The following is a 23,171-nucleotide window of genomic DNA, read 5'->3' on the forward strand; positions in this document are numbered from 1 at the left end:
AACAGAATTTGCCCAAAGGAGATTTGATTATACTGTCTGGTATCTTCCTTTATTTATATATATATATAGGAGAGCATCATACCTCCCAAACCATTACTTAGGACTTCAAAGCATTTAATTATAATTAAGATCTATTTTAATTCTATAAGTATTCATATCCCTAAATGTGTAAATGACATAAAAGCAGAATCTTTCCTGTTGACTGTTATATGGGGAAAACATTAAAATCTTCTAGTAAGGATAAGCTTTTATTAGGATATGTATATGGAGCCACCAACATGACTGATGTTAACAAAGATTACAGGTGGCACTTTATCTAAAATTTGAAGGTCTTGCCTTGTATATACCTTTAAATAGACTTACACATATCTGTAAAAGAGATGAGAAGAAGACTTAGAGCCCAAGAGAATCAGAGTCGTGAGGTGTCTTAGAACACCACTTAATTATTATCTCCTGCAAGGGGCCAAGTTTGCTTTAACTGCCTCTGTATTTTTGTCTCCTTTGCTTGCAGGGGACCTTAAGTAGACCTATGGAACAGACAAAGCCCTGATCCTAGCTTTCAAGCCCTTTTTTATTTTATCAGCTATTGTAACTTGTTTTTAGAAGTTTGAAATGTTTTGAAAGCTATTGACCAACTCTCCCAGAAAACTACACATAAATCCCAAATATTGCTTGCTATTTCTAAATGTTGACAGTCCCATAAACGTGCTAAAATTTAGACAATAAAAAAATACTAGTAGGTTTATTTTAATTCTCATACCAGGATTTTAACTGGAGTTGCAAATTTTATACTCAATTCATTATTAATAAGAACTTCGCCAAAGGTCTGAGTGAGAGATATAAGAATTGGAAGAATTTATCATTTGGATTTTTAATCCCAAAGTCAGATACTTCTCTACTTGGAGACGACTCAGAATTTCTCAACCTTGACACTATTGACTTTTTGAACCAAGAAATTTTGGGGCAGTTGGGGGAAGCTGTTTTTTGCATTGTAGGCTGTTTAGCAGCATTCTTGGCATCTACCCACTAGGTACCAGTAACACACAGGTGTGACAATAAAAAAAGACTTCAGATATCACCAAATGTCTCCTTATGGGCAAATTACCTTTGGTTGAGAACCACTGTTCTAAATCTACTGAGATGGAGTGTTCAGTACCCAGAAGAATGGGACAGCAGAATAAACAGAGTTGTATTCATCAATAACATACGATACTGTGGCAAAGGCTTCCAGTATACATTAAGTTTAACAAGTCAAAAGTTTAGTGATCCCTACTGGGTCCTTAAACTTGGGAATACTGTTTGGGTATCCATAATCCTCAGTCTTATAAGCAAGCACCCTTAAGTCTTAGGTTTTGCACTTTTCTTTTGCTCAGCTGTTAACTGACATCTCAAGCAGATGATATTCTGTTCTCAGTGTGTTGGCCTTAGATGTTTCTTAGATCCTTTGTTTGTTGTTCGGTCTTTTGGACTTTAGTATATAGAAAAAACAATGGTATTAATATTTTCCTGTTTCATGGGGAAAGGATGTTAGACAACAGTCAGTTAAAACAGTAACACAAAAATGAAAGAAAGCAATTATTACAATAGACATAAATGTTTTCTGTATCATTCATGGAAAGTATATTTAATTTTCTTAAGCCTATTTTTGCAAGATTAGTTTGGACATGATTTATAAGTAACTTTGTTTACTGTCTTTTCCTTCTAGTCATCACTAATATGACATCATCACAGTCGGTGTTTGTTTTGTTTTCTGATGGCACCTTAACTCTTGAGCACCAGGGAGGAGAACATGTGTCAGACTTAAGTTCTGCCTTTAGTTCAGGCACATAAAAAACTGTTTGGTTAAAATGTTTATGTAATATAATAATCTTTTCTCAGTACTGTCACCATAGAGGGCATTGGTTTTCCTAGAGAAGTATAGCAAAGTACCTCTCATCATTTTCCAGACTCCACCTACCCACCCCCTCTCCTCACCTCACCTCTTCAGAGTGTGGCTATTTAAACTGTCGAAAATAGAGTGTTAGAAAGATACACTCCAGAATGATAACTTTTTCTTTGGGAGGTGAGATGATGAGTTATTTATTTATTTGGGTCACATGTATATTCCGAATGAACATGTATTAATTGTATAATGAAAATAAGTCTCACAAAAACATTCTCCTGGAGAGAAGTAAAATAGTTTGGGCTGGCACACTAATGGAGATGATCAAGAAGTATTGAAATTTAAGTGATTTGATATTTGAGGAGTCTCATTCATTTTCATGAAAGTTTTCTTGTTAACTTGGTATCATTCTTCTGATAACAAAATTGATTTTTATGACTTAAAAATGGTCATAAAACCAGTAATGGGATGGAACTATGATCCAGATTAATTTCTCACTTTTGAAATGAGGAAACGGAGCTTTTCTAAGTTGTTTAATGCTTCTCTGCTCATTGGTAATGAAACCGTGGTAGAAGCCAGATCCCTTGACTCCCAGGCATTATTCTTTTATGCCACACCAACTGCCAGGCGAAAACAAATTTTCTGAGACTCAACCTTTCCCCCCCCTCCCATTTTTATTCATGGACTCTGCTAACCTACCTGACCTTTGTTCTCTACAGAATTCTCCTTCTGAAGCACAGAATTTAGATGAGAATACAACTGAGGGATGGGAAAATCGGATAAGACTATGGACTGATCAGTATGAAGAAGCTTTCACTAATCAGTACAGTGCAGATGTACAGAACGCCCTTGAACAACATCTACATTCTAGCAAGGAATTTGTGGGCAAACCTGCTATTTTAGACACTATCAATAAGACTGAATTGGCCTGTAATAATACAGTAATTGGTTCCCAAATGCAGGTAAGGATCAAAGGATTAATGACTCTTAAGTAGTTGATTTTTAAGAACCCAGGAAGAGGGTATATATTGGAATTACCATATCTTTCAAATGTACAAGGACTTAGAATAACAGATTAGCTAGCTACTGAGCTTCTTTAACAAAAAGCAGGTTCTAGTAACTGGAAACTATCCAGGTACATATTTTTAAACTATCTTTATTAATTAAAAATAGTTCGCCTGGCTGGGTGTGGCTCAGTGGTTAAGCGTCGACCTAGGATCCAGGCGATCGGGGTTCAATTCCCGGTCAGGGCACATGCCCGGGTTGTGGGCTCGATCCCCAGTCGGGGGTGTGCAAGAGGCAGCTAATCAGTGACTCTCTCATCATTGATGTTTCTATCTCTCTCTCCCTCTCTCCTCTCCTCTCTCTGAAATCAATAAAGATATGTTAAAAAAAAAAAATAGTTAAATGAAGATAGGAAATTTTATTCGGCCTCAGTAGGCATTAAGATTAAGAAAAAGCTAAGCTTTCCCCCCCCCCCCCCCCCCATTCTTACATTAGACATCGACCACTAAAATAATCCTATGTTTTTCTTGGATTTTTTTTTTTTTTAATTGATTTCAGAGAGAGGGAGAGAGAGAAAAAAACATTAATGATGAGAAAGACTCATCAGTTGGCTGCCTCCTACCCACCTCCCACTGGGGATCGAGCCCACAACCCAGGCATGTGCCCTGACCAGGAATCAAATCATGATCTCCAGGTTCATGGGTCGACACTCAACCTCTGAGCCATACTGGCTGTGCTTAGATCTTTTCTTGATGTCATTGTGCCTATACTTAGCTGGGGGGGGGGGGTGGTGACAGGTTCACTACCTTTTATCAAATCTAAAATTTCTGATCATTGAGCTAAATAATATATACAAATACATCCTAAAAATATTGGTGTTTTTCCCTCAATTAGAAAATATTTTTATTGTCTATTAAGCTGCTGTTGCTATTGTCTAATGTTAATACTCTGGTTTTATTCAGCTACAGTTGGGAAGAGTCACTCGTGTTCAAAAGCACCGGAAGATCCTGAGGGCTGCAAGAGATTTGGCTTTGGATACTCTTATAATAGAGTATCGAGGGAAAGTCATGTTACGACAACAATTTGAGGTCAATGGGCATTTCTTCAAAAAGTAAGAATATCATTTATTGAGCAGTGAGGGCTAAAGTGGGCCTGGCTGAGCAGTATGTCTATAAAAACAATTCTGGTTGATAGGATACTCTCTTGGGGAAAAGATTACAGCTCAAATAATCTCATGCCTGTCTGCCATTGCTAGAGAAGTGGGAATAAGTCTGCAAATTGTTTAATGTATAAGTGGTAATGACTCCAAGCCAAACATTCCTTGCTTTGTACTTATTCTTTAATCAAAAGCAGACAAGCGTGTGATATTTTGCAAGTTTAAGCATTGCAAAAGACTACTGCTTCTTCTGTCAGCATGTGCTTTATATTTGAAGTCATGGGGTGGCCTTTCTATTTGTGTTGAGAATTACAGGAATTTTAATTATATTCCTAGACCATACCCCTTTGTGCTCTTCTACTCAAAATTCAATGGTGTAGAGATGTGTGTGGATGCACGTACTTTCGGTAATGATGCTCGGTTCATCAGAAGATCATGTACACCAAATGCAGAGGTAAGATTTCTGTAGCAACTTCTCTTTGAATGGAATCACCAAAGAATAAATCTACTGAAGAAACAATCTGAAAACTTCACCCAGATTAAGGTCTGTAGATAATGGTTATGATCTTTCATTGTAAGAGAGAGACAAAAAACAAAAGTAATGATGCTTTTATTCTGACAGGATGGGAGCAAGGAATAGATTTATTTTAGAGAGGAAGAAGTGGGGAAAGCATTTGCTAAAGAGAAAGAGCTAGACTGGATAAGAAGTTAAAGAGTCTATACTAAAGAAGTTGCCATATAATAAAAAATGTCATTGGCCCCAAACTAAGCCGTATGGTTGCAGTTTTTTTAGATTTTAGTTAATAGTGCTTTAAAAGAGTTTCTAGACATTTTTAGAATTGATTATTCAAGTGCAGCCATATCATAATAAAACAAGAAAATCCACAGAGCTTTTCTTACAGGCTAAGGAGTTTTAATTCTCTGAAAACAGCTTTAAGATATAGAATAGTGACCCTACCTTGATTGCTAACATCTCAGGGTTTATTAAAGTATCATAACTTTTCAGTTACTTTATAATAGTTTCAAATGAAATGATGGATTTAAATAACAGACCACTGTAACTCTTAAGTGGGGAGAAATTATTTGGATAAAAAGGGTTGTTTTTTCTTTTGGAGAGTTTTTTGGTTTCTGTGATAAATCATCAACCATAAGCCTTATTCACACAGGTTCGACACATGATTGCAGATGGGATGATTCACCTGTGTATCTATGCTGTGTCTGCCATCACCAAGGATGCTGAGGTCACCATAGCATTTGATTATGAGTACAGTAACTGGTAAGACCTCTAAAATCTTTCCTAACATGAATAACCTTGTTTTATATATTAAACTATTAACTCTACTTTTGTTTCTTGCCATTTTCATCTTTTTTAACTAATCTTTTCTGCATATTGCATTTTCTGCCTAGAAATTGTGGAGAGAAAGACAGGCTTAGGTTGGTTTTTTTGGGTTTTGGTTTTGTTTGTTTTGTTTGTTTTTTTATGAGACATAGGTACATAGTATAATACTGCTCAAAAGTCTGCTAACCAAATGTATTTTGGTTTACACTTTCATAGCAAGAATAGCAAAAACAGGTATGTATAACATTCCTAGAAATTGCAGTAGCATCAGTTGCTGTGCACACTGCACTTGTGCCAGGGTCATATAAAATGAGAATTTAAAGATTCACCCCATCCACTCAACTCACGTAATCTAGTTATGTATGACAGTGCAGAAAAACAGAGATGCAAATCACAGATAAATATGTGATAGATTTTTACATGGATGTTTTTTCTTACTTGGCTCTTATAGGCAAAAAAGGTTATGGTTAATAAGTAGGGAATTAGTGGGTAAAAGTTAGTGGTGAATGTAGACAGAAGATAAGTATGGCCACTTATCAATGTGAGAGTAAAACTTTAGTCTCTGTCACTGATTCACTGCCCAATAAGTAGCATAAAGACAGTTGGGAGAATTGAATTTAGTGGAGGCTTTCTTTTCTTTCCACTGACCATATGTCAGTGGGAAGAGTTGGGTTATATAGAAGCACGGCATATTGAAAGTACTCATAGGACCCTCTAATGTCTCTGTTTAACTTATTCAAAGATAATACCAGAAGAAATTACTAATATTTTAAGAGAGTGAATGGGTAATATAACTGATTTTCAAGGGTACTGAGATAGGCATTTTTGTTTTTTTCTTTGGAGCAGTAATTATAAAGTGGACTGTGCATGTCACAAGGGGAACCGGAATTGCCCTATACAGAAAAGGAATCCCAATGCTACAGAACTGCCACTCCCACCTCCTCCAAGCCTACCCATCATTGGAGCCGAGACAAGACGGAGAAAAGCACGGCGGAAAGAACTAGAGATGGAGCAGCAGAATGAGGCTGTAGAGGAGGAAAGCAACCCACAAGCAGAACAAGTTCCTGAGAAAGTGACTGTATCCAGTGACCATGAGGTAATGTTCCTTGGCCAGAGGCTGTTGCTATGGTATTGATTATATCCAAATGAAGAGGATCCCAGGTTACCACATGTTGTTTTATGAAGGGAATCTATGGTAACATTTAATGCCTTTCATATCAAGGTGCGTGCATGTTCATTCATTCCATTCTCTCTTCTTTTAAAAAAAATCTTTATTGATTTTTAGAGGGAGCGGAAGGGAGAGAAGAGAAAGAAACAATTGATGTGAGAGTGAAACATTTATTGGCTGCCCCCTGTATGCCTCCTACTGGGGATTGAGCTCAGAACCTGGGCATGTGCCCTGACCAGGAATTGAACCGGCACCCTTTCAGGTCATGGGACTACACCCAACCAACTAAGCCACACTGGCTAGGGGCTCTTTTTTTTTTTTTTAAATAATGTCAAGAACATTTCAGCTACTTTCTAGGTTTTAGTCCAGAGAATGGGGCTAATCATCTTGTGTTTACCATGTGGCCTCACATGAGTAACACTGTCAAGCATTAGAAATTGTTTCTAGAGAGTTTTAAGCTGCCAGGGGAGAAAAAAAGATTGATTTTTCCTAGAACTTAAGAGTACAGCTGAATATTGCATCTATCTTAAAGGAAATAGACAATCCAGAAGAAAAGGCAGAAGAAGAGAAAGAAGAGGTTACAGATGACCAAGAGAACCCAGCTCATAGCAGGAGGGTGGGTACCTTATAACATCCTTTTGTTCATGCTGACTCCTACCTACAGTGTATGAAGCCCTTCTCTTCTGAGTTTGTATCATCTCATTTCTTCCACAGCATGGTATACCAGCATCTGTAGGTTATAATTTGGGCCTTTTCTATAAAGTCAGTTCCATTAAGGATTTTTTACATTTATTTTTATACACAGACACCCATAGTAGTTGTCTAATGACTATTATCTGATGATGGTCTTTAGAAGCCTCTTATTAACAATCTCATTTTCCAAAAACTGCCTGGTCAGTACAAAACATGTCTGTTGGACTACTTACTCTGACTTAGGAATTTTCCTAAGTTTGTACAAGTTTTGACATTTAAAAATCCTTGTCAGTCATATGGATTCTAAAGTCTACTTTTTTGCTGAAACTATCCATGTTTATTTCTTTCCCTGAGAAGAAGTTCAGGAAAATCTACTTGGTTATTTTTGAACTCTGAAAATGCAGAGAAATACTGATTTTGATGGCTATTTTTCTGTTATATTAAAGTTTCAGAATAGCTGGCCTTCTTTGAAAAGTTACAGTTTGACTTTCCTTTACAACTCTTAGCACTTAGTTGAAATATTTAATTTTCGTTTTTATCTTTTGTTCTACAAGATATATATACTGCTAGTTTTTGTAAATGTCTATGACTTTTCATAATTAATATTTCTGAAAAGCTCTTCCCTCCTTTTGGTTGAGACCTCCTTCTATGCTACTGCTATTTTTTTTCTAGACCCGGGAAGATAGGAAGGTTGAAGCCATCATGCATGCTTTTGAAAACTTAGAGAAAAGGAAGAAGCGACGGGATCAGTCCTTAGAACAAAGCAACTCTGACATAGAGGTTACTACCACCGCCTCAGAGACACCTGTAGGGGAAGAAACAAAAACTGAAGCCCCTGAATCTGAAGTTAGCAACTCAGCTTCGAATGTGGCCATCCAAAGCACCCCACAGAGTATTGGGGTGAACACCCGAAGGTCTTCCCAAGCTGGGGTAAGAGAAGAAAATACTCCAGGCCTTTGACATCCTTGCTTTTACTAATGTCAATTACCTGTTTTGGGGAATGGTGTTAAAATTCACATTTTCAGCTTTATCTCATATTGCAATAAATAAGGCCTTTTAATCAGCTTTGGGATGCAGGGGGACAGAATTGGAATGACTAGACACTTTAGAATGGAACATGATACTGTTTATGAATTCTTGGTGGTGAGTTCATAAAAATCATTTGGTTTTTATTTTGGCCCTTCTGTAAAGCACAGTTATGCAGCTGCCCTTTCATAGGATTCTCAGGATAAACTCATGTTTCCCTTCCCTACCCCAGCCCTGAATTCTAAGCCTTAAGCTAAAACTTCAGTGTCTGGGGAAGAAACAAAGGGAAGAATTGTCTTCTTTGCTAAGAACCCTAAAATTAGGTGGCTTCAACTGATTTTTTACCTATTTTAGTTAATTGAATTTAAATGTATAAGTTTTTATAAGGATTACATTTGAAATTGGTGTTTCTAAATGCTTACTTTTTCACCAGTAAACATTCAGAATGCTTAAAGTGAATAAGAGACAAGATAGAATGTTTGCTGGTAAAAAATTTATGGTAAGCATTTACTCTGCTGCTGTTACAGGATGTTGCTGCAGAAAAACCAGTCCCCAAACCACCTCCGGCAAAGCCTTCTAGGCCCCGACCGAAGAGTCGAATTTCTCGGTACCGGACCAGTTCAGCCCAAAGACTAAAGCGTCAGAAGCAGGCCATTGCACAGCAGGCAGAGTTGTCACAAGCTGCCTTGGAAGAGGGAGGAAATAACAGCTCAGTAACTCCTACTGAAGCTGGAAGTATAGACAGTTCAGGAGAAAACAGGCAATTAACAGGATCTGACCCAACTGTGGCATCAGTAGCTGGATCCCATGTCAACCGTGCAGCATCTAAATACCCCAAAACCAAAAAGGTAAGTCACAAAAACATCTTCATAAGTCTAGTCTGGCAAGGGCTGTGTCTCAGTAAAGTTAGAGGATCTGTAGTTCCCCAGAAGAAACAAATACTTCAGTATTATTAATTGAAAGTTGTAGATAAAATGCTTTGACACAGAGGGCTAAAGCTGTCCTACTACAGTTCTTTTGTTCCTACAATTTTTAGCCAGAATTAAATGCTGATGCCTGGAATTATTCTTCCCTTTGTGCTCACAGAGAGGGTGAAGGGAAGATATCCTTGCATTTTGAATGCCCAATTCATACTCTGCAGCTGCTGTATCTACCTGTGTCCTAGTTTCTAGATGAGGTTTGTCTTTATCATCTAGCACTGCTGCCTCTGGCTTTTTCATCTGCAGCATCAACTAACAATCTCTTTTTGCCTTAGTATCTAGTTACAGAATGGTTGAATGACAAAGCAGAGAAGCAAGAATGCCCTGTTGAGTGCCCTTTACGCATCACCACGGACCCAACTGTACTGGCAACGACCCTGAACATGTTACCTGGTCTTATCCATTCCCCGTTAATTTGCACCACCCCCAAACACTACATTCGCTTTGGCTCACCCTTTGTCCCTGAGAGGCGTCGAAGGCCCCTTCTGCTTGATGGCACATTCAGCTCCTGTAAAAAGGTATGTCAATGTTTATTTTTAACCTAGGTTGCCTGCGATCATAACATACCTAACATGTTCTCCAGATAGCCACTCTGCCCATGTGAGTTCATTATGAGTTAGTTGTGCAGCCATGAATACTGATGCAGATGGGATGCATACTGCATTTTTGGTGCTCAGTTTGTGAGTATTCACTGTTGTCTTTTCAGACAGCCCTTGAGGTTACTGAGTTGAGAGCGCACAGCATTTGATGCCTGGGTAGGGAGGGATGTTCTGTGTGTGCTCTTGTGGTATTGGTTAACATGTCCATTTGTGATTTTGAGTGAGATTGGGCCCCAGGTACTCTAGAGTACTGTTGCATAAGTTAAAAAATGATCGAATTGTGTTTTAAATTAATTCAGTCACTATTATCATTTGAATTCAAGTAGAGGAAATGTCCTGTTACAATTGGCATAATTCCTGTTCCTTGATCAAATGACAAGTTGGATTTTTTATCCCTAGCGAATATGGAACCTACTATAAAATTCATTCTCTCTCTCTCTCTCTCTCTTTCTCTTCCTGTCTCTACTCTCTCTAGTTACATACTGTTTTTGGATCTAGTGGCAGTAGTGTTTGAGTTGTTTTTGGAATGCTCTTTCTTAATTCCCAGAAGCCCTGAATATTTTCCAAAGGTGTCTCTCAGGAATAGATCGCTCCCTCAGACTATAATGTCGTTTTTGTGTTTCTAGAAGTATAGGACACCCTTTCATTTGGTCTTCCTTTGAGGTAGTCTGTTCCCTGGAACACCCTTTTCTCTTATCCTCAGATCTGGATTCAGGCTGCCTTCCTCAGTGTCTGCCATTGCCCTCCTCCACTGGCATCACGTACATGAGGATGCTGCATGTAGATTATTTGATGTGATGAAGTCTCCAACTCCAGGCAGGTCTTCCCTGACTCCTCCAAACTTAAAGCTTTTCTCTTTCCCCAAAGAGCAGAAATTATTTCTTGGGGGGAGGGGGGCATAAAAGATGAGCCAGAATGGTGTGGGATATGGAGGGGAGGAGGGCAACAGGGATCTGTGCACAAAGGAAGGGCCCTACCACTGAATGAGCAACATACACTGAAGAAAGTCTTTTCCTAATCGCACATCTTACCAACTAAGTATTTGAGTCACTTACTGGTTTATTTGGGGGAAATTCCTAGAACTCCTAAAGAGCAATTTGACCATGAGATAATGCAATAACAGACTACTAGACTTGTGAGGATGTTAACTGTTGAAGCATCTTATCAAGCCAGATTGTAGAATCTCCTATTTTGGTCCTTTATGAAGGGTAGACAGTTAATTAGTACAGATTAATAGTGAAGTCTGAATTGTAAATAGTATGGACTAGATTCTTGAAATGATGCCTTGATTATTCTGATGCTGGGTTATGGTCTTTCTATTTCCATCTTGCTTTTCCAGCTAGCAGTGTCCTGTGAAAACAAAAAACATGTAGAAATATGACTTAAAATTTCATAGAAAATCCACTTCTTAGAGGTCTTTTTACCTAGTTATGGTTTAGAGCTTATATCTATGACTCATCTTTATATCTCTACTGGCAATAGATAGAAATCCCATTTAACTTATGTTCATGTTATATTCTCCAAATGTGTTTGTCCATCCTTAGTCTTGTTTTATATAGGCTCTGCTCAGGCACTTTCATCTATATGTGTTATAACCAGTCTTCGGTTCAGGCTATGTACTCTGAATTATCATAGCAGAATTACCTTACTTAAATTGGGTCTTTAAGTATAGGTCTGAATTAAGTTTCAATCACAGCTTTAGTATTTGCTGTTAACATATCAACATTATATTACAAAACCAGAATATAGCTTTCTATGGGGAAAAATAATGAAATTGGGTCTCTTATCCAGCACTCAAACTCAGCTTTACCCTAAGTGGAAATGGAGAAAAGTTATTTGTAGATTGGTTAGAAAATATTCATCTAGTGCAGGACCTGTGATTAAACAAAATTGTAATAAATTTCTGAAGATCCCTTAGAGAAGAATGTAAGTTTAAACAGTTAGATGAGAAAAACCATCCTCCATGAGATTAGTTAGAACCAGTGTATATTCTTACTAGGCCTACTGTTTTCTATCTAATTAAAGGAGGTACAGGCCTCATAAGTAAAAAGCAGTGTAAAATTTCCTATGTGTATTTACACCTAGATTGTTAGAATATTTGGCAGAACATTTTATGATCGCCCTGGAATTTCTAAAGTAAATTGAATCATAGTTCTTCAAAAGCATGTTATGGTATGTCTATCTTTTGTTGGATCTTGCTTCACTTCTTATTTTAGAATGGAAGCATTTATAAGTGGCTAACAAGTCTTTCAGTAGTATCCCTCCTTGTTCTCTCTAAATCTTCTCTAAACTTAGGACCTTGAAGGCATAATATGTGTGGGGCATTTGATCTCCCAGATTTCTTAGAAAACCATCCTGACTGAAAATGAAACACTGTGCTTTGCATTGGTATTTCATTGTATACACTGGTGGAGGGTTATTAATCTCTGTATCTCTATACATAGCATTGAAATTAAGCTGAATGAGTCCTCACTGAACAGGTATGCTCAGTACTCTGCTAGAAACTTTCTTCACATGCATTATCTCGCTTTGCCTACATGACAACGCTGTGAAGTTGGGATTATTGGCGTGAATGTACAGATCAGAAGCTTTGACTTAGAAGGGTTCAGTAACTTGCCCAGAGTTAGGCAGCTAGTAAAAGGCATGGCGAAGTTTCAAGACAGATCTTCGAACTCTAAAACCCAAATTACTTTCTTGCTCTTAATTCTTTAAAACATTTCTTTCTTCCATCTTTGAGCTTCCTAAAAAGCTCTTTTAATACATAGTTTCAGAGAAGGAAGAAATGTTCTTTTGGCCTTAATAACCATAGCTGGGACCTGGAGATGGGGGTGTCTAATTAATGTTAATTTATTATCTATAGGGGTGATTCAAACTTGTTAGATACAGATGTTCATGTTCCTTTTTTATGGACCCTAAAGTAATTGTGTAGACATATAGTAGGTCCAGGAGGAATGGGTTAGATCATGTTTGCTGTGTTTGATCTTATATCTAACCATGGCAGCATCTTATTCCTTAGAATACCCTGTCCTGGTTTTGTTTTTCCTTTTTGTAGTCGTCAGATCCAGAATATAAATTCTTTTGTGGGCTCATCTGCTTTTCTCTTGGAGGAAAGCATGGTAACCCCAAGTAAGTCCTGTCATCTGCTCTGGAAAGAAAAACCTATACTAAAGGTATCTGTAATGAAGGATTTTACACTCATTTCCTTCTGACCCAAATTTTCTTCATCTGTACACTGAGTGTTTTGGACAGCTTGACATCTAATGTCTTTTCTAAGTCATAAGGGGCTGTGGCTCTGACAGTTCATCTTTACATCAATATTCTGTGTATAAGAGAGTTCATTCTTCGTCTTGTTTGGGCTTTTTAGAGACCTGGTCATATCCCACAGTGCTGGTGTGATTCAATTGATTGTTGAGATCTCTTTTATATACTTATTCACTGTTTTCTCCTCATGTTTGCAACTTTATTTTTGCTTTCATTTGGCAGTCCATAATGCCATTTACATGATGTAACATTTTTCTTGGTGAAATTTTTCCCACATTATTTCTAAGTTTCTAAGAGAGTATATCTATTAGAATTGCTCTCTTTAGTGAAGAGAATATTTACTTACCTGTAATACTTGTTCTCTAACGGTGTGAAATTATAAGCACCTTTGCTCTTCCTATTTGGGGGAGGGTCTGACTCAGAAATTGATGTTTATCAAAATTCGATCTGTCTTATGTTGGGGCAAGAGAGCCACAGAGTGGTGAGCAACCTACAACTGTGTATCTTAAGAGAACACAGTTACAGGTAAGAAATTTTCTCTCTTCCACAGGATGCACAGTCTTACTATCCTGATCTTTATAGGCTTACTTTCTGACCTAAACTTACTTCTCATCATTTAGATTCCAATATTCACTACAAAAAATGTGACTTTTCCCCTTTTTGATTTCTACAGAAGATCATTTATTTTGGTGATTTGCATTATTTATGCATAATTTAACAAACTACTTGATAGGGAGAAAAAACTGACAGGATATTCCATCTGAGAGTAGACCTTTTAGAAGTATTTTGGGACCTGTAGTGAAGAGATGTTTGTTCTCATCCAAAGTCTTTCTGTGAATCTCTTCTTTTATCTCAGATGTTCCCACCATGGGATAGACAGCTCAAGATCTTTTATCTTACTTCTTGGCACTTACTTTACGTGCTAGTTTTATCCTATGTTATTAGTCTCTTTTAAATAAGTGCTAAGGTTTCTTCCTATCTCTTTCCATTTCCCCCATTCTAAGCAGTATGAAAAGCTGAGTAATCATTTTTTATTCTTTTCAGTTTTTTAATAGGATCTCATTATGTGTAATCTAGGTTTTCTCAGTTTTGCCCAGTAGAGGAATTGATGGGTAATATTCCAGTATGCTGAAACACAAAAAAAAAAAAATTGTGGAACTGAATGAGTGTGTTGGATTGCATCTCTCGCCAGTTGATATATAATGATCTGGTTAATGCATTTTAAATAGATATACTGAATAGTTTTAAATTATTATTGATAATTCCCTGGTTTTTTCCCCCATTATAGCGCTGGATAAAGCAAGCCTTGGAAGAAGGGATGACTCAAACATCATCTGTACCCCAAGAGACTAGAACTCAGCACCTATACCAAAGCAATGAGAATAGTAACTCTTCTAGTATCTGCAAAGACAATGCAGGTACGTATCTCAAACCTTTCTGAATGTATGAGCAATGATTATTTCAGGTCCACATAAAAAAATTCAGTACGAGTACTGAAAAGGTGATTTCAAAAAAGAGAAAAAGCATTGTTCTCTAAATAGTTTACATCTGTCTTTACAACAGAGGAAGTGAGCAATGATTATTTCAGGTCCACATAAAAAAATTCAGTATGAGTACTGAAAAGGTGATTTCAAAAAAAAGAAATAGCATTGTTCTCTAAATAGTTTACATCTGTCTTTACAACAGAGGAAGAGAGCGATCTCAAGTCAGGGATCATTTTTCTAGGACGACGAAGGAACTAGACAGTATACAGATAACAGCAGAAATGGTTATAAAAAGGTTAGATACATTTCAGGTAGTAAGCTTAGGAAAACTTTATTCATATTTATAAAAGGGGAAATAAAAAATATGTGGGACACTGTTCAGGAATGAATCACGATTGTAGGTAATAGAGTTGGGTGTGGCTTGGTTGAAGGGTCAGTGGATGAAAGAAGTAAACGAGAAATTATTAGGAATTGTTTGTTTTAAAAAGGGCTTGCACTGTTAGCGTAAAAGTTTTTAGAAGACACAACCTTGAATCCAATTTAAAGTATTCATTAGGTTTTAAACTACAGAGCCATGAAAAATCATACAGTCCACTGGTTTTTACAGTTACTCTTACTGGGGGTATAATTGAGTTGCAGTTGAAACCACTGGGGCATGTACTTGTGATACCAACTTATTTGGGGACAAACTTTTTACCAAAGTTTCTCCTGCCAAGATCAGCTTAATTGAAAAGTTCTCTGTGATTTCAGTAAGTTTATCTCTAAATCAGTTGTATGGATAGGATACAATCAAAACAAAATACCAAGATAAATAGATGCTAAAAGCCATCTAAGCCTACAGCTAACATGATGATATTTGAGATTTTCATAAAAATTCATTGTTTCTATTCATTAACCTGCTGAGTAAATATAAAATTGAATTAAATACATTTGTCTGCTAATAATCTGCTTTGTGTTTAAATTTTGTATAGTGTATTTGGGAAAGAATAGGCTGCTAAAATTATATATTTTTTTAAATTATTGACTTTGTTTATTCTTTTGTCCCTAGATTGGATTATGCCTTATAAATTATCATGTGTATAACCCCAGGATAATAAAATCCCAGTGTGGAAGATAAATGATACATGTATTTAAAATATTTTACTCTCTTATCATGTATCATGAAGATTTATTCAAACCAGATTAATGTTAAAAAAATACCAGTAACCAGATTTCCATCACTATCAATTTGTGGTAGCTTTTACAGTAGAGTGAGAATATAATTTAACTGAAATCTTTTATCTGGTATACGTTTCAAATCTATATAATGCCCATTTGTATTTGTGTATGGTTTGTGTGTTAAGTGTGTACATATTTGAGGTTGAGAAAAGGCAGTTGTATAGCAGTTCTTGTCCTGACTGGCAAAGACATAGGGAAAGTGCCTTTGTTACTACGTGTCTTATTTGGAATGGAATTAAAACTCTTAGTCACCAACCTTTATTGAACTTCTGATCCTGTCTCTAGCAGTGAGGAACATGCAAAAGACACACCTTGCCTTAGTAAGGAGCAACATAAACAAAAGGAAAATAATTTAATTAAAACCAAGCACTAGTCAGATGGGTTACTTTGTATATTGCTACAAGTTAGTGTAAATCCTGAGGAATTATTTTTATTTGTTGTTTTCGGATTTGTATGTTTGTTTCCCAAAAAGACCAGGGAGATATTAATCAAGAAAGGGAAACAGTTTGGTGTAGTAGAAAGACTCCCAACAGACCTGAATTTGAAGACCAGCTCTACCCTTTACTATGTGATATTGGGCACGTTACTAAACATCTCTTAGCCTCATCTATAAAATGGGAATAGTAATATCTGCTTTATAGAACTGATAGGAGATTAAATTATATGTATAAAGTACTTATTAGTGCAGTATCAGACCCTATTATTATTATGTCAGAATAATAATTACTGTCATTATTCTACACAAAATACTTGTTCTTATGGAACATTTACAGAAATTAGATACTACAATACATTAAAAATTCTAAATTCCTAAAAGCTAAATTTGTATAGAAATGAAAGTTATTATTAGTCAGCTTAGGGGCAAGTGTAACGTTCATTATTTATGAACTAAGAAACTGCCTAGGAATATATTAGTGTAGCAGCATATGGAGCAAACTATTACTGAGACTTTTTTTTAATATGTTTTTGTTGATTTTAGAGAGAGAGAAACATCAATGCATCAACATCGGTCAGCTGCACAACCCAACCCTCCCCCCAGCTCCTACCCCCACTGGGGATTGAGCTCGCAACCTGGGCATGTGCCCTGATCAGGAATCAGGGAATCGACTGTGACCTCCTGGTGCATAGGTCGACACTCAACCACTGAGCCACACCAGCGGGGCCCATTACTGTAATTTTTGTTATTAATCCTCACCTGAGGATATTTTTTCCATTGGTTTTTAGAGAGAATGGAAGGGGGAGGAAATTGTGGGGGAGGGAGAAACATTGATGTGAGAGAGACACATTGATTGGTTGCTTCCCATGAGATACACCCACAGGGTCAGGTATAGAGCTAGCAACCCTTTGGTGTGTGGGCCAATGCTCTAACCACTTAGCTGCACTGGCCAAGGCTTGAGAAATATTTTTAAAGTCTTGAGGCAATGGAGAGAAATTTCATATTCCTTAATGGAAAGAATAAATATAATCAATATTCTTTCTTTCTCTGACTTCATAGAGTTCCTATCAAACTAGCTGGTTTGTGGGATTTGATTAAATTAAATTGATGTTTATCTAAAAAATAAACATGAAACAACCAAGAAAAAAAATCGAAAAAGAATAATGATAAGACATACTTTCCTTAGAAGCATGAAACCAGCTTCTAATATGAAGCTGGATGCTAGTAATTAAATTAGTACAGTGCTGGTCCAAGAATTAATAAAGATGATGATAGATGATAGATAGATAGATGATGATAGATAGATAGATAGATAGATAGATAGATAGATAGATAGATAGATAGATAGATAGATAGATAATGATGATAGATAGATAGATGATAGATAGATAGATAGATAGATAGATAGATAGATAGATAGATAGATAGATAGATAGATAATGATGATAGATAGATGATAGATAGATAGATAGATAGATAGATAGATAGATAGATAGATAGATAGATAGATGATAGATAGATAGATAGATAGATAGATAGATAGATAGATAGATAGATAGATAGATGATAGATAGATAGATGACAGAATGATAGATCTGTGTATAGATATAGAACAGAATAGTCAGAAACAGGCCTTATATAAATGAAAGATGTAAATTATTCTGGAATTTGGGGGGATTGAAAAGAATTAGATTCTTGACAAAGCAAATTTGGGCACATTGACTTTTTTTTTTTTAATCAAACTTGTATAAACAATGTGTCTTTCCATATTTCCTCTGAATTAACAGGGACAAATATATTGGGAGAAAGGATTTGCAATAAAAATGACAGTATTATCCCTACTAGCAATTTGGTAAGATTTACCATAGGCATTAAAAATATTCATACTCCTTAACCTAGTAGTAGTTCTGTTAGGTATCTGTTCTATAGAAGTAGGTGTGGACCAAAATTTTTATACAAAGCATTAGTCATAGAATTATTAATAATTGCAAAATTTTATAGGATAAAAACAACCTGGATTTCAGTCAATAAGGAAATGTTAGAATTTTGTTTGGTTGGTTTATCAGATTAAGTTAATCTGATAAAATGAATCAAAAGCATAATACTGCTTTTTTTTTTAATTATTTTATTGATTGATTTTTAGAGAGAGAGATGCATCGATTTGTTGTTCCACTTATTTATGCATTCATTGGTTGTTCCTTGTATGTGCCCTGACTAGGATTGAACCCGCAACATTGGCATATCAGGGTGATGCTCTAACCAACTGAGCCACCCAGCCAAAGGCCAGAATACTACTTTTGAACTAGATTTTTTTTTTCTTAATCCTTACCCAAGCTCACCCAAGGACATGCTTGGTGAGAGAGAGAAAGGGAGGGAGGCAGGGAGGCAGGGAGGCAGGGAGGGAGGGAGGGAGGGAGGGAGGGGGAGGGAGAGGGAGAGAGAAAGATGGATAGGTTGCCTTCAGTTCATGCCCTGACTATGGATCAAACCCTCGCAACCCAGGCATGTGCTGTGACCATGAATTGAACCAGCAACCATTGAACCAGCAACCCTTTGGTACACAGGACAGTGCTCAGCCAACTGAGCCATTCCAGCCGGGCTGAATTAGATGTTAGTGGTCTGAGTCTTGAATCTCTTAAGAATATTAAGAGAGTAGTATACTATGACTAAATAAAATTTCTCCTAGGAATATATGGTTAGTTCCGTATTTGGAAATTTATATATATAATTAATTTATTAGGAGACCAAATGGAGGAGGGAAAGTAATAGCACTGTAAATGAATTTAATGATAAATATAATAAAATAATATACTTAATTTTCTTACATTTATCTCAAAACAGTTGATAGTTGTGCTTCATGGTGAAAAAAATTCAACTGAAAAACTGGTTGAGATCAATATGCTAACAATACCATTTAGATAACAGAGAAATACATGCAGTTTATAGTAGTAGCAAAAAATAGAGAACACTAAAGAGTAAAGTTAATTAAAGATGTGACGGATCTGTTTGAAAAGAGATATAAATGAAGGTATGAGTAGCTGAAAGATCATGCCATGGTGCTGAGAATTCTCCCCAAATTACTTGTGAATTTAATACAACTCCAATCAAAATTCTAACTACTTTTGGTTTTGTTTTTTTAATAGATCAACATGTTTAATAAATGGTTTCTATAGCTCATTGACATGAACAAGTATGCTAGAATAGCCAAAATATTTTGGAAAGCTGGAGAATTGCTGGTATAGCCCAAACAATTTTACTTAAAATGTTATGTCAGTATTGATGCCATTTGGACATCAAGTGTACAGAATAACATTCAGAACTAAACCCAGTATATATGTAAGACTCTAATAGGATAAATGTCATATTTCAAATCAATGGAGAAATTATAATTATTCTATAATTACAAAAGATTTTGGAAAAACATGCTAGCCATTTGGCATGTTAAAGGATGATCACTCCCTTACACTCTATTTGAGTTAAACTTTAAAATTAAATATAGAGATAAAACATTGTATAGGCAAAAAAAGCCTATTAATAAAATTAAAAGGCGGATAGCAAACTGGGAGAATATAGCTAATTTTTTTTTTTATTGATTTGAGTGAAAGAAAATGATTGACTCCCTCCTGTGCACCCCTTACCTGGGGCTCGAGCCTGAAAGCCAGGAATGGAACCAGCTACCTCTCAGTGCACAGAACAACACTCAACCAACTGAGCCACACCAGCCAGGACACTGTAACATTTTTGTCAAAGGGTCAACATTCTTATTACTTAAAGAGCCCTTACAAATGAAGATCAAGATCAGCACCCTATAGAATGCAGTCTAAAAGACATGAATGGACAATTCACACAAGAATAAATCTAAAGCCAGTGAACCTATAGAAATATTCTTTTGATTTAACAATTCTGTATCTAGACATTTGTCCTAAAAAGTAAACAAGTGCAGAAATATGTAAGAGCAAGATTATTGCTCATTGAGGAGGGGAAAAAAACATGAAAAATACTTAAGTGGGTTAAATTTTGACAATATGGATGTCATACTACAGCCATTAAAATTTTAGTTTAGATTTTTTTTTTTTAAACATATCTTTATTGATTTCAGAGAGAGGAAAGGAGAGGGGGAGAGAGAGAGATAGAGATAGAAACATCAATGATGAGAGAGTCATTGATCAGCTTCCTCCTGCATTCCCCCTACTGGGGATCGAGCCTGCAACCTGGGCAAGTGCCTTGACTGAGAATCGAACCCCGATTGCCTGGATCCTAGGTCGATAACTCAACCGCTCAGCCATGCCCAGCCAGGTGCAGTGTGATTTTAGTCCAGTCAATAAGACCGTGAAAATAAACCAGTATGGCCCGGCCGGACGTGGCTCAGTGGTTAAGCATCAACCTAGGATCCAGGCGATCAGGGTTCGATTCCCGGTCAGGGCACATGCCCGGGTTGCGGGCTGCAGCCGATCAATGACTCTCATCGTTGATGTTTCTATCTCTCTCTCTCCCTCTCCTCTCCTCTCTCTGAAATCAATAAAGATATATTTTTAAAAAGAAAGAAAGAAAGAAAATACACCAGGATAGCCCAGTCGGTGTGGTTCAGTGATTGCACTTCCACCCATGAACCAAGAGGTCACAGGTTCGATTACCAATCAGGGCACTTTCTTCTTCCCTCCCCCCCCCCATGCTGGCTCAATCCCCAGTAGGGGGCGTGTAGGAGGCAACCCATCAGTGTTTCTGTCTCCCTCTCCCTTCCTCTCTTTTCTAAAAAATCAGTAAAAACATTTTTTTAAAAAAGAAAATACACCAGGATATTAGCAGTACATTAATTTGAGGTTGTGATTTTAAATTGTGTTTCCATATGTTGATATTTGTTTATATAATGTTGGGAAGTATTTGAGTAAAGGTAAAAGAAAAACATAAAAGATGGGTAGATTTAACTACATAAAACTTGAAAGCTATATACTGCAAAAGAAAAATGAAACTAGAAAAAATGCAATTGACCACTGGCCCATAAACTTCATCAGGTCTGTTTTGTTGACTGTGATATCATTGTAAGTACTCAGTAAATATGTCTTAAATGATCTGTAAATTGATTTGGGGGTGGGTTCGCCTGAACTTTCCAGCTTTCTGCAATGAACTTTATCACTTATATAATTAGTAGTTACAGTGTTGTACCTAGCTATATAGCAGTCTTTTAAAAGATTCACTCTTTGCCTTGGCTGGTGGTTAGAGCATTGGCCAGTGCACCGAAGTCTCGGGTTCAGTTCCCAGTCAAGGGCACATACCTGGGTTGCAGGTTTGCTCCCTGTCCTCAGAGAGGGTGCCTGTGGGAGGCAACCAGTCAATGTTTGTCTCTCGCCCTCTCTCCCCACTCCTTCCCTCCCTTCCACTCTCTGAAAAAGCAATGGAAAAAATATCCTCAGGTGAGGATTAACAAAAATAAAATAAAAAATTCACTGTTTAAGACTCTTGAAATATAGAAAAGGTATTCTAAATATAAGTCAGAAATCACTTGTGTTTTTATACCTAGGCACTTTTCAAAAGGAGAAAAGAGAAATAAGAAAGAAAACTTAGTATCTGGAACAAAAGGAAACTACAAATATACTTCCAATCTAGGAAAATTAATTCTCAGATATCAGAAAGGAAAATATGCATCTCCAGTATTTTTTGCACTTATTCTTCCTCTGTGTCTAAAATCTGCTCTAGTTCAGTGACTCATAATTCTTTTTTATTAACTATTCCATTAATTGAAATAGTTTCCCACTTCTAAGCTCATCCTAACCGTTACTACTAGAATAATATTCCTGGTGCATAGCTCTGATCATGACCTTCTGTCCCAGAACTTTTTCTTAAGGGCCTGGGGTAAATGTTACTCCATTCACCAAGCCCTGGGGATATAATTTAATCTAGTGATTAAGAATGTAGATGGAGCCCTGGCCTGGTTGCTCAGTTGGTTAGAGCATCATCCTGATACACCAAGGTTGCAGTTTCTATCCTGGTCAGGGCACATACAAGAATCAGTCAAGAAATGCATAAGTAAGTGAAACGACAAGTAGATGTTTCTCTCTCCCCAAATAAAATCAATAAATTTTTTTTTTTAAATAAACAGTAAATAAATAAAATAGAATGTAGATGGGAACCAGATCACCTAGACTTTATCTCTCTACACACAGAATTCCTTATCTTTAAAATGGGGATGATGATAATAGTGCTGAATTTATAGAGTTGTTCAAATTAAATCTGATTAATTCACACAAAGCATGTAATATAGTGCCAAGTATGTAATAAGCAGTTAAAAGTATAATTATATTTTACTAACAGCAGTATGATCACCTCTGTTGAGATTTTTAATTTATACTAAACATGTTTTACATGTTTTCTGTTTCTTAAAAAATTTGTAAGTACCTTTTAAATAGATTATATAATGACCATTTTCTATCCCCCCTTAAACCTAGTTCAGTGGTTTTCATATAGTAGATATTAAGTAAACAAATATCTTTTAACTGTTGTAGATGAATAAGTAGATTTTTTCCTCAGAGAAAGTGGGATATAGGTACTTTGGCCGGTGTAGTCACTAAAATATATACAATAGTAACTTACTTTTTAAGTGGACCTAAAAGGTATAGAAAATTGGATATTCTAATGATAAAAAGTTCCAGCCTAGTTTTTTTAAATGGTTAGGGGTTTTCATAGAAGTTGTTTCACACTTTGAAGCGCTCTAAAGCTAGTGGCTAGATATGGATCAGGTATTCATGTGTACCTCATTCCTACTAAAGAAGAATGTCATAGATGCAGCTGAAAAATGGCAAAAATGTGTAAGAGAAGATAAAAGAAGTATGTAGTTCGCATTCTGGAAGCTTGAGCTGGTGACATGTTAAGTAGAGGATGATTTTAACAGAGTAACACAAATTTGGGATTCTTGGAAACTCAGTGTAA

General features: G+C 36.5%; 1 protein-coding gene across 26 annotated transcripts in view; it reads left to right on the plus strand.

Moving 5' to 3' along the window:
• Positions 1-23,171, plus strand: part of SETD5 (SET domain containing 5) — a 77,228-nt gene that overhangs the window by 41,914 nt on the left and 12,143 nt on the right. For 15 of the 26 annotated variants that reach the window (XM_081159399.1, XM_081159407.1, XM_081159406.1 and 12 more), the window contains 10 exons: positions 2,602-2,844; positions 3,850-3,998; positions 4,380-4,497; positions 5,210-5,319; positions 6,229-6,478; positions 7,083-7,166; positions 7,916-8,173; positions 8,797-9,117; positions 9,525-9,767; positions 14,398-14,527. In XM_081159399.1, coding sequence (XP_081015525.1) covers positions 2,602-2,844; positions 3,850-3,998; positions 4,380-4,497; positions 5,210-5,319; positions 6,229-6,478; positions 7,083-7,166; positions 7,916-8,173; positions 8,797-9,117; positions 9,525-9,767; positions 14,398-14,527 — 1,906 coding nt within the window. Of the gene's footprint in view, positions 1-2,601; positions 2,845-3,849; positions 3,999-4,379; positions 4,498-5,209; positions 5,320-6,225; positions 6,479-7,082; positions 7,167-7,915; positions 8,174-8,796; positions 9,118-9,524; positions 9,768-14,397; positions 14,528-23,171 lie in introns of all 26 variants that reach the window. The other 11 variants (XM_081159416.1, XM_081159402.1, XM_081159412.1 and 8 more) reach the window with 1 other exon arrangement.

This window comes from Miniopterus schreibersii (assembly GCF_964146895.1).
Source record: "Miniopterus schreibersii genome assembly, chromosome: 15".
In the NCBI taxonomy this organism is placed as follows: domain Eukaryota; kingdom Metazoa; phylum Chordata; class Mammalia; order Chiroptera; family Miniopteridae; genus Miniopterus; species Miniopterus schreibersii.